Here is a 12490-nt window from a genome sequence, read left to right as displayed (position 1 = left end):
CCTTCCAACCCTAATGGCATGATTTTGATTGCATGTTTTAATAATTTTCCAATTCAGAGTGTCTTTTTTTAATTCTAGATGATACTGTAAGTGCAAATTATGTACTCTGCAAAGTTTTCAGCAGTAATGGCCATTAAAGTCCGAAATGCTGAGCTTGTTTGACATCAGGCTCCAGCTGAATTTGTACATCTTCAGATGTAGAATATTCCCATGATATACATTAAAATACAAGTATTTGCTGTGCAAAGGACTTACTTAAATTTTGTGATTATTTTATTTGTATAAAGTTTTAAGTAATTTTTTTACTATTTTGGTCTTTGATTATTTAAATATTTTTAAAGTACACACTACATACACTAACTACTTATAATCTAAGTGGTAAGGTTATAATCCAAGGCTCAGAAGGTGATCTCAGTTGCATTTAAATATTAAAATCAATAATGATTAATTTGTATTATATGTGCTGTTTTCAACTTTCCAAATTATACACGGTAAGAAAAGTGTTTGGTTTTCCACACATTCCTACCATCCTTATGGAAAAGTAAAGTGCTGACTAGCTTCCGTTATTTACAACTTCCTTCTCTCTGTTTCATGAAAAGATCTCAGTACCTTTTAGGAACAAACAGCTGAAACTTAAGAAACAATCTGGCAGAATGTGTATGGAGTTGTCTAAAACCATGAAAAAGCCACCCTGTAGGCTCTCTGGAGTGTTTTAAAAGAGCCATGAGACTGAAGTTAGAGTCTGTGCTTTAGTCAGAAAAATAACAATATTTAAGCTTCATGCTAAATGTTGCCAGTTGAGATGGTTTCAGAGGATGCATGGAAAAGCTGTTTTTTATGACCTTTTACTTTTCATTGTCATGTTTAATGCCATCTATTCTTTGGAAGCCAGTATTAATGCACATATTTTATCACTTAAGGTTTCTGTGGCTTTAATAAGTGTCTTTGAAACTCTGCTGCTGAGTTATCTAAGCTATAAGGTACGTACTTTCAGTTACTTTTAGGCATAATTCATCACAAAATGTAACTGAGTTAAATGTTTCAATATGAAATCCATGTGCCTGCATTTGTACCCACACGGAGGTACAAGCAGGAAGTTGAGAAAAAGACACATGTAGAGGACAGCATATTGGCACAGGCAGCCCTGTGCCTATTTCCCAAATTTATGAGCAAATGCTAATATCTAGAAAGTCAGAAATGAAATTTTCATTTTTTTCCTTTGTCCTCTAGCACAGTGTAATTTGAAAACTCATTCTCAAAGTGACCTTCATTTTTGGATACTGATTTTAAAGTGCACAGTTTTATATGTCTATCCATAATGCAGTGGATACAATTCTCATTGATGTCAAACTGTATTTGTAACTCAAGTTTTAGGCATCTAAAACCACACACCAAAAACTTATGCCGAGGTAACACTTTCTTAAAAAAAAAAGTATAATAAAAAAATGGGAACCTGCATATTTGTATTACTCATCTCTCTGGTGCTATTGGAACATCCTTGTAAAATGCCTTGAAATCATCTGATGTGAATACAATATATTTTTGTATTTGTGTTCTCCTTAAAAAGTTATATTTTCCTAATATTTTATTCAGTTTTCTTCATTTTGTTCTGTGCTATCCTAGTGAGTTTTAAGTACTCTGCATTTTTAGCGTCTTCAGGGGAACAATATTAATATCACTTATTAAAGTAAATATGAAAAGACTTGGTTTCTAAAGCTAAAAATATCTTGGAGCATACATTCAGTAGCTATCAGAGCCACCACTGAAGTGAGAGTTGTGCTTATCAAATGATTATGGCATAAATGTTTTCCCTAGTGCCCAATATTGCTAAAAGGCTTAAGACTGCTGTCTAAAAATTATTCTTCTTAATCCTTTTAGTGTACACTATTTAGGTGTTGGGGCTTACAAATGCAAATCAATTATAGGCAGAAGCAATCAAAAATTAACACATCTAATCCAAAACAATAATGAGCAGTCACAATTTATGCTCTTCCTGAATTTATTGAGCAGCATTTTACCCCTGTCCATTCTGCCTGTGGTCTGCATCAATTTCAGTGAGTACAGAAGATGAGAAAAACATGGACAAGTCAGGCCCTAGAAGAAGTTACTCTTTAGTGTGCAATGGGTGTAAAGCACTACTACGCTGACTTGCTTCATATACCTGTCATTGAGGCAATTTTATGATTGCTCTATTTCCACACCCCATAAGGGAGTAAGAGTAATGTAAGGAAGAATAATAGTACTGAAATGCACTTTGGCAATCCACCTGATGCAAACACCTCCTTCCCTCTGGTCCTGTCCTCTTAGTTAGAATCTGGAAACGTTTCGATAGAGCCATTTACCCCAGTTTTACACAAGTCTCTGGAAGACAAAGCAGCTGATATTTCACCCACTGTAAGGCCTTTCTGTAAAGCCAAGATGACTGAAAGAGTGTTGGTTCATGTAAATCTGCGACAGATTACTTATTTCATGCCAACATTTCTAAAGCTTTTACAGTGTAGGCACAAGTCAGAACAAGCCAGAAAGAAAACAAGAAAAAGATGAATGTGTTTGCATCTGTATGCACATTGCTAAGATTTCAAAAACAACCTGTAAAATAAATATAGCAGTCATTTGAAAGAATACTCCAAGGAATTTACCTTTCTGATACCTGGTTGAGGACACATGAGGAACGATTCAACATGCAGAAGATGTAACAGTGTGTCAAGCTACTAGGATACAGTGAATTTGCATTTTTTTTATTGCTTTTATATGGGGAAGAATGCAAAAACTGTAGCACTGTATTACACTGCTGATTACTTGGATCCAAGAATAAAGGGTTTACAATCTGCATTCTCACAGTTTAACCCATATATGTGCGGGTTTGCCCTTGGCCAAAATTCTGGAAGATGTCTGCATTAGGAATTTCCATTGCCAAAATTTGTGACAGACATCTTGCAATCCTACTATATCTCTGGTGCACAGGCAGTCTTAGCTGCTTTTATCAGTACCATACATTCTCATTGCAAAAGGCAGTTTTGCAGAAGACACAATGCATTTTTATGTGGAAGCCAGAATTTTACAGCTGGACAGATCACTAAGTACCTGGTGCACGTTCATGCAGGCATTTAGCCTGCACAAGTAAATTCTGTGACATTTCTATATTGCAGAAAAGTAAAAATGAAGAAATTAGTGAAAACACAGAATGGGGCAGTTGGGAAAATCACATTTTCTTTTGATTTTACTATTCCTACAAATAAAATCCCAGATTAGTTTCATAATTTCACTTCTTTTTACAGGGCTGCTTATCACATAAAATATTTAACATTAAGCAAATCAGTCTAACTCTCCCCAATTACAAATACATGGAAGACAGTAATCCTTGTTCCTTTGTAATTATAGTTACATCTTCCAGATGTAAAAAAGTAAAAATAGGAAAAGACTTTTGTATACTATGGAGATTGTGTTTAACTTTCAGTGGTTATATCAGATGGCTATTTTAACAGGAAAGATTAATATGTCATTGCAATGCTGTACTGCGAATTCTTGTATTATCCCCCTATATGCACTACATTGTTATTGCATTACCTATGATGGAGTTTTGATATACAGAGTTAGAAAAGCTGTAAGTCACTGAATTTTAAATACCCGATTTTAAAAATGCAAGGATTTTCATCCAGATGTTTAATCATCCACAGTCACTGCTCAGGTGTGGAAAAGAAGTAGTATTATCTGCACCTTGTAACTAGCAGTAAGCAGATTAAAAGATCAGTACCACTTTCATTGAAATAAGTGGAAAAACATCTTAATTTCATGTAAGCAAGATCAAGTTCCAAAAAGCCCTGAAATGTACTGACGTGTTTGTGGCAGAAATACAGAACTTTGTTCTGGTAGTCCTAACTGAAATATTAAACACTAGATTATCTTCCTTGCTTCTCTCTCCAAAACAGTTGGGAAAGAGAAAACACCAAGTAAAGATAAAAGAAGACAAATGCAGAGGAACGAAGGACTCACTGTAGCATAATGCTATCTTTCCTGACCTTAACTGCATTCCTCTTTTTAATACTTATTTCTTAATAAGCTAATATCTTAATAGCAGATTAGAATTAATAAAGAGAAATATCCAGACCTCTGTGACTAACATGCAGAGGCTAATGAAACAAGATTAAGAGAAAACAAGGTGTTTATTTTCCTTTGAAAATTACAAGGTATTTGCATTCTTCTTTTGCTTTATATTTTGCCACAAAGTTCCATCAGAATGTTGTACAGAGAGTGAGTCATCATTCTTATCAAATGTGAGTATGGACTACAGGGTAGTTGCCTGTGTGCAGAGGTAATCAAAACAATAGATTTGACGGGAAAATCTGAGCAGGGCATGTCCTTCTGATATACGTCTCTGCAGATCTTATGCTGTATTAGGGCTTTAGCTTTTAGACACTGTAAGACAATAAGCCTTAAGGTAAGGAAAACTTTGGCATGATCAAAAGCTAAAGCATTGCAAAGGAGGATTTTAAAGATTTAAAGGCTTCTAAGAAAAGAAGTAGAAATAGTTGTAGATGAAAGACTACCCAGCAGGGTAGTCTGTTACTTCTATGAAGAGTCACTGAAAACTGAGAATTATAATGAAGATAAATTCTTTAGGACACAAACCTCACCTCCTTATCTGTGTGTCAGTGTGCATGTAAAAATCAAAGTAAACTAACCTTTCAAGAACGAAAAAGTAGAAACAAAATGTGTATAATTCAAAGGTACCTAAAAATGCAATAGAAGAAAATATGAACATGTTATTCTCTGAAAAAAAAAAAGAAAACTTAATTTAATGATGCTCTTCATTAGCTGAGAGAATGAGTTGACTAGTTGCCGCAATTAGAATTCATCATTCGAGCTGTCTTACTAACTAGGTCCTAGCAAGGAAATACAAGGTCATATGGAAACAGAGAACTGCTCCAGTGAAAATATAGATTTAAAAGTATGTATTTTTGCCTGTGAGGTACATTATGATAAGCAGTAAGAAAAAATAGGCCAGAGTGGTTCTATATTCACATTTCACATATGTGTTTAAATCTGAGATGAATGATCTTCCTGAAATTCTAGTTAAAAAAAAAGCTAGTGGGAAAGACTCCATATGTGGCATTGGAATATTGCATATATTTCTCATCAGAACTGTATATAAGCCTACTGTGACATGGTGGTTATTTTTTTTTTTTTCTTTTCTTTGAAGGGAAATATCTGGGAACAAATTCTGAGAATACCTTTTCTCCTGGAAATAATTAATGCTGTCCCTTTCATCATCACGGTAACCATATTTGAATGAATGCATTTTCTTACTGCACTGTTGTAGTTGCACAAATACCCTTAATTTTTATTGCAGTAAATTTGAATCTTACATGGATGACAAATTTGTGCCTGTGGGAACAGAAAGTTGTCAACAACAAGACAGTTTGCTTCTTGAATGAAGTAATAATACAAATCACTTGCCTCATCCTCCCCAGCAGGGAACAAACAAAATCAAAATGCTCCAACTCAAGCTATAGCACAATCAATAAGATAAACCAGATAGATGTAAAAATCTAAGAATCTCTGAAAACTGTCCTTATTTTATCAGTTTATCTTAAATACAGTTAGTCACAAAGGAAGAAAATATAGTATTTAAAACCGTATCTCACAGTAAAAACACATTAGTAGTAAGTATTTCCCCAAGTGTTTCATTGTTTCATTGCTGCTTAAATAGAAAAGTACTATTCTTTAATAGAAGAGCTTTTAATGAATTTGTTAATTTTTCTTTCAGATTTTCTGGCCAGCACTAAGAAACCTGTTTATTCCTGTATTTTTAAATTGTTGGTTGGCAAAGCATGCTTTAGAGAATATGATTGTAAGTATGACAAAAGAGATGACTGGTTTAGAGTTTCCGTTTTCTTTTCTAGTATATTGTCTTTAGTGGCAGCGGAGTCCATTGTCCAGCTTTAATAGGAAGCCAACCAGATCTGTATTTAGATTATACAACTGGGCAAGCATTGCTAAACTGCTTTCTGCATCAAAATTAAAAAAAGATAAGACATCAATTGAAATGTCAATTAGCAAAAATTGTTACTGTGCCAATAAGCGAAAGTTGGAATGGCTGGCTCTTTTGCTATCTTCCATTCACACGCAATTGAAAGGAACTCAGTGCCTTAATTGGTCCTTGCAGCTTGTAATTTGTAAGCTAGACATGAGCAGACAGACCTTAAGGCACCTTAGAATAGTATCAGAATTGTGCCAGGATGAACAAAGAACTAGTTAAATGATCACAGAATCACAGCTGGCTCTTTTGCACCCTTCTGTATGATCAGCAAATTCCAAGTGCATTTGAATGACTGCATTTTATCAGGGCACTAGATAATTCTTCTATAGAATCAGCTCATGCCTTATTAATTAAAAACCCAAATTAACATCTGTTTCCCATTAATATAGAACGATCTTCACAGAGCCATCCAACGTACACAGTCTGCAATGTTTAACCAAGTCCTTATTTTAATATCTACCTTACTATGTCTTATCTTCACTTGGTAAGTGGCTAAAACCCCTTTGTTTTTATTATACATATTGGCTTTTCTTCTTTACTACATGATGATAAAACAGGCATTGTGGAAACCATGCAGTGAAATAAAGATGGTAATATACTTGCAGTGAAAGTGTCAGCTAGCACCTGGTACTATTGGGGTCCTGATACACTGGGTTTGGAAACAGAATGTGCATGAATGGGAAAGGGAATCATTCTCACTCTAAGGAAGGAAATAGAGGTTATACAAAAACACAGGAGAAAAGAAGAATTGGGGGAAATTTGCATATATACCAAGAGCACAATCTGAGCAGAAAAGTCACACAAATTTGAAGAGTACCACCAGAAGCACCCATACTAAGGTCACCTTCCTTTGATTGGTGTGACAGACAGAGAAAAACATGCCAGATCTCAGCCTTACCACTAATGACCAAGTCAGGTTCCCATAAAGAGTACAGATGACAGCTGCTAATAATCTAGATTTTAGACGGTAGTGGATGGTAGGTGCAAAAACCAAACTGTGTTACTCTGAAGAAATTTTTTAGGCAAGACCTTGAAAACTTAAATTTATAGGAGTTTGGGGAGTATGGAGAAAAATCTGTTGAGGGCATTAAATAGAAACATACTTGGTTAATGAAGAATGCGTTACAAGACAGTGCACAAGGGGGCAGTGAATAGAGATGATTCTGTGTGGGAAGGTTGTCACCTGTATTTATTTTGCCAGACAGGATGAATTTGGGTTAGGATACTGATGAAGTTTGGTCTGTCATTTTGGAAACAGTGATTTGATTTTCTCTGACTTTATTCCTCTAGCTTGTTTTCCTGATAGCCACTATTATGTGATGCCTAACCCTTCCAGTAATAACAGCGTAAAATAACACATGGCCGTTTCCATTCTTGTCCTTCTCTGTCCTTTGTTCAAGAAAAGGAGCTTGTTCTAGCCAGTGGTTAAACAAATGGTCCAATTTTACCCATTGTTTTATGGCAACACAGCTGCATAATGACAAATCCTCCCAGTTCTAAACAGTAACTGTTTTTTCTGAGATTACGTTTCCTATTGAACATTATATCCCTGTAAAAGGAAATTTTACATGAAATAGGACTAAAATACTTAAATCAGAATGCATAAAAATCTGTCACTCTAGCTCCCGAACATGTTTAACTGGTTATAATTTTTACTTTATATTTTTTATAATACAAAGCACTCTTGAGTAAATATGCCTCCACATATTTTACTAACCTACCTCAGTATTTTGCTGAACTGCTGAACAAAATATGTATCCAGTTCACATTGCAGTAAGCTAGTTAACAAGAGCCTTTCCAAAGAACTCACTGTGATGATCCCTGGTTGAATAAAGTATGGAAACTGCAGCTGAACAGACCATCATGCTCACCACCAGGCGTTTTGATAACTGACAGTAAAACATGCAGAAAATGGCAAGCTTACCTACGGTAATTATGTCTGGTCTCAACAGCTGTGGATAGCAGCTCATTATAGATCATTATATACTGACCTAGTACTGACCCTGTTAGACCACAAAATAAGCTAAATAGGATGAAGACACCCAGTAATGCAATAACTAAGGAAATAAAGTACTTTTGGAATGACTAAGAATAGTTGTTCAAACATCTGTGGCTTGCCTAAGACTTGAGTTCTGTGTAGGCAACTATTGCTATTGCTTATATGAACACACCTAATGGCATTTTTACACTTTTTTACACATCAATATATGATTTTGTATTACAGAATATATGTTAAAAATATCTAAAAATTCTCTATAAATAGTGAAAATCAATTAGCTTAATGTCTTTGATTATGTTACATCTATGGTGAATATGAGACAGCGTTTCATTTTAAGAGACATTATTTAGAGCTTACATGTGTTTCTTCATGCTGAGAGAAGCAAGGTCCATTTCTGGATCTGTCCACTTAAGGGTGGCTTTCATCAGGCTGATCTTTCACATTTTCTGCAACAATGAGCAGTAACCATGTCTGTTCCCCCCAGACATATACGTGAGCCAGCCCTAGACTTATCCATATGTGCAATGGAGCACAAGACAAAATTTTGAGCTAGTATTGCTCTGTTTTCATAATCATGTTTTGGTTACATTTAGAGATACTGTCTTGGCCCATGAAGTACCATAGATTCAGTAATGCAAAATTAATAAGTCTAAATTAGTATCTTGAATAGAGGTGCCTACAGTTTCACATCACTTTCCCCTTAAGTTTGTTCAGTACCATGGGGACATGCTCATGGTGTGATTTTGGTACCACTGTCCTCACCATGCCTCCCTGCTGACCCGTGACTTTTGGGAACTGTATGGATTAAATTATAACACCACAGCCCTTCTTAGTTATGGGTTAGGCTTGGTTTTACCATCTGCTTCAACAGGAACACTGGCTTCTCAGCACTTCTAAAGTCAATATAACTTTACAACACAGGGTTCTGTTCAAAACCATGCTTTTTTATCAGACACATAGAAAGAGGTGGCACATAGCTTCGTACGGGGATCACACCATTTTATAAGAAGTTTAAGTGTGAAGCCCAGAACAACACCTACTTCCATTTTTCACCAGTTAAGTTAGACTGATGCACTGAGAAAGTGCAGCAAAATTGCTTTCTTACTGCTTCAAGTGAAACTGAAAACTTTTGTAAGTCTTAAGTCTTTTCATGGTCATTTCTGTGAGAGAACCAAATAAATGCTGAAACATAACTACTTTCCAGGGATTAGTTCATAGAATGATTTGGTTTGGAAGGGACCTTAAAGATCATCTAGTTCCCTGCTATGGGCAGGGACACCTTCCACTAGACGAGGTCGAGCCAAGCCATGTCCAGCCTGGCCTTGAACACTTCCAGGGATCCGCAGCTTCTCTGGGCATCCTGTTTCAGTGTCTCATCTCGATCACAGTAAAGAACTTCGTCATAATATATATATAATCCAAATACATAATCTCTTTAAAGCCATTACCCCTTGTTCTTTAATCAACTATTCAGAATTTTGGGTATATTTTTAACATATCTAGAAGCAGATTTTTGCTGAGGTGTGAAAGTGGTGTGTTCTTCCTTGTGCAGTAACAGAAATCTGTAGTTCTGTAGAGTACAAAATAGCCAGATATGTACAAGGATACAGGAGATGACATGCCTACACTGATAATTCTAAAAGTACAATTTTGCTGCAGAATGTATATTATAGGATCTTTTCTGAAAGCTTTTGTGTTTACAGAGTAAAAAGGTATTTATATCATAAGATATTTATATCTGACTGTTGTATGGGTGCAAGTTCAGTGAGCAGGAACGTGCCTCATCCATCTATCTGATTACTCATAACTGTAGTTATGCTCTCTCAAAAGTGGAGGAACTGTTCAGTCCAAGTCGCTTAGAATTGCCTCAGCGCAGCCAGGGTCCTGGGGAAGAACCTGGCTGGACCTCCTGGTGTCCTGATTATTTACAATGGAGGGAAAAAAATTGATATGTCTGTGTTCAGTACATTCTTACTTGTTCCCCTAGTGTGTGGAAAACAGCATTGCATTTGTTACCATTTGGCTGTCATCTTTCAACAGAAATTTACTTTAAAGATCAGTTTGAGGGATCTATGCACAATAGCTACAAGAAAATGACGTATTAATAGAAAATAATTTTTTAAAGTGATAAATACATAAAAGGAGATCTCCCTCATCAACTTTGCTCCTGTCCATAAAGAAATATTTTCAAAATAACTTATACCATAGCTAGCAGAAAACCCACAGTAAGTTAATTCTGCCTTATGCATCATCAGCAAACCCATCAGTTACATGTCCACAACAGAATCTTGTAAATGATGGTTACATATGTAGATGCATTCCAACTTATAACTCAGCTTTCAGATGAAAAGTTAAAAGAAAAAAAAATTAAATGTTTACAGCTAGTTGGCTAATCTCACAATTTTTAGATGTCATTGTTCAAGTTGTCCTTTGCACTCGGAATAGAATGGGGAAAAGGCTCCTTTTGTATTTTTGTATAGAGTTGTCAATTTTTTAACATTATTACAGAACAAACAGCAAGCAAAACCCAATTTTTTTTTCCTCTTTTCCACTCTTTCATTTTTGATGATAATTGTTTATGAATGTAGGGGTAGTACTCATTGCAGATCAACAAATTCATACAACCAACTCTATGTATCTGGAGCTTACAGATTGCATACAAGCATTTTTTTCCTCTTATGATTTCAAAGACAGGTTAAGCTATCCAGTAATTTTTCTTTCTTTAAATGCCTCAGTGGCCTCCTAACGAGAGCAATTACACAATACACTATATGTGTACTCCTCTGACTGTTCAGCAGTTACCACTGATAGAGTTCTAGTGAAATTTGTAGACTCAGTCAAAGTATATGTTGTGTCATTTAGCTAATGGATGTTTTCACTTGTTTGTCAAGTGGAATACTAATTATTTCTGTAAACTGTGCAAGACTACGAGTAACAGTGAATGACTATTTCAGGCATTTTTCTGTGACACAGTGAATCATCTACTAAGAGTTATTTTGCTTTTGAAATCAGTATTAGTCATATATCACCAGTGTAGAATGATTAGCTTGTGAAAAAGGTGGCTACAAACTAAGATGGACATGTATTTTTTTTCCATACTGAAGACTAAGAAGCCTGCACAAATTTTGCTTATGTCTTCATCGAAAGCTCATTGAGGTCAATCTGAACATTCTTTTTACCCTTCAAGCTTCCTCAGAAAATTAGGATGTTTCCACATGCTAATTTACAGAAGAAACAAAGTATGCCAGTACTGTATGCTCAATGACAATTACTCAGTCAAAATTCTTGTCTGGGGGAAACAGTATGAATAAGTTGTGTGTAAGGATGAAAACAAATCCAGACAATGATCTGGTCCAAAAAAGACACATCAAGACCTTCAGTTTTGGAACACTATGCTATAGAAAAATACCAACAGAACAAAAATGGGTTAATCCCATGTAATATTAAGTGTAAATAAGGCATTCTCAATGCTCTGTTTCCTTTCTTTATCAATAAGCAGAGACAGACACCCCAGAGCACAATTCAGATTCAAAGGGAACTAAATCACCACATGGAGGTCTGTGCTGCTTTGCCCTTCTGTGTTGATAATATCAGGAGCTTACAATGGCAGTTCTTCAAGAAAGATGTCTAACATTAATTAAGATGAATTTGAAGAGTGTTGGCGGATTATGTAATGTAGAATAAAATGTGGGTTTTTTGGGTCTTCTCTCTATGATGTTGTGTTTTGTTGCACTCAGTGCTTAGGCCCAATCTTAGTTTATTTGGAGATATTTTGTGCGTTCCAAAATAGCACAAAATTAAACTTTGATTCTGTCATTCAGCTTGATCAAATCCAAGATTCTAAAGTGGTAAAGCACTTGATGCCTCAGGATTTTACAGACTAAACAGGAGCTGCAGAATTTAAATCCCATAATATTATAGAACTTTAATTGAAAGTTATAAGTAACTGTAAATTATGCAAAATAAATTATTTAATTATGACAAGAATCCCTCAAAGTCTTGAAATAATAGCAGTTGTGCTTTTCTTTCTCTGAAATAAAGCAGATCTGTTAGGAGCTTGCTTGTTTCAAACACAGGATCTCTATTTTCCATTCTGAAATATTCCTATGCACTGCTCTCCACACATTAACAGATAGATCTAGAAGTAGGCCAGAGAGCACACGTAAGTACCTTGCACATGCATTCTACCAGCTTCCACCCTGCCCTTGTCCTGCTTCTCAATTGCTGGAATCACGGCAGTGTGTTTGGGTAGTTTTCCTCTGAGTGTATACTATTAGAATTGAGGTCTACTTCAGACACTACTTTAATGCTTCCTTAAGTGATGGAACAATGAAAAGGCTGTGCAGCCTCTGGAAGGTCAATTAGAGAATATTTTAAATATCCATTTATTATTTGCAAACAAATAATGTATAAATTCAATTAGAGTTTTTCTGACTGATTGCTTTCTGGGA

The 12490-nt window shown here is 35.5% G+C and overlaps 2 protein-coding genes across 8 annotated transcripts in view; both read left to right on the top strand.

Moving 5' to 3' along the window:
- F13B (coagulation factor XIII B chain) overlaps positions 1-12490 on the top strand; it is a 323209-nt gene that overhangs the window by 115972 nt on the left and 194747 nt on the right. The window lies entirely within an intron of this gene.
- Positions 1-12490, top strand: part of KCNT2 (potassium sodium-activated channel subfamily T member 2) — a 134855-nt gene that overhangs the window by 47122 nt on the left and 75243 nt on the right. For all 7 annotated transcript variants that reach the window (XM_061465548.1, XM_061465547.1, XM_061465545.1 and 4 more), the window contains exons 6-9: positions 921-980; positions 5201-5275; positions 5768-5851; positions 6430-6524. In XM_061465548.1, coding sequence (XP_061321532.1) covers positions 921-980; positions 5201-5275; positions 5768-5851; positions 6430-6524 — 314 coding nt within the window. The remainder of the gene's footprint in view (positions 1-920; positions 981-5200; positions 5276-5767; positions 5852-6429; positions 6525-12490) is intronic.

The sequence above is a fragment of the Pezoporus flaviventris genome, unplaced genomic scaffold, assembly GCF_033815535.1.
Source record: "Pezoporus flaviventris isolate CSIRO_AGI_PZ_B2104156 unplaced genomic scaffold, CSIRO_AGI_Pfla_v1 ptg000040l, whole genome shotgun sequence".
NCBI classification, from domain to species: Eukaryota; Metazoa; Chordata; class Aves; order Psittaciformes; family Psittacidae; genus Pezoporus; species Pezoporus flaviventris.
Note: the sequence above shows the minus strand (reverse complement) of the source record. Positions and strands in the feature narration are given on the sequence as shown.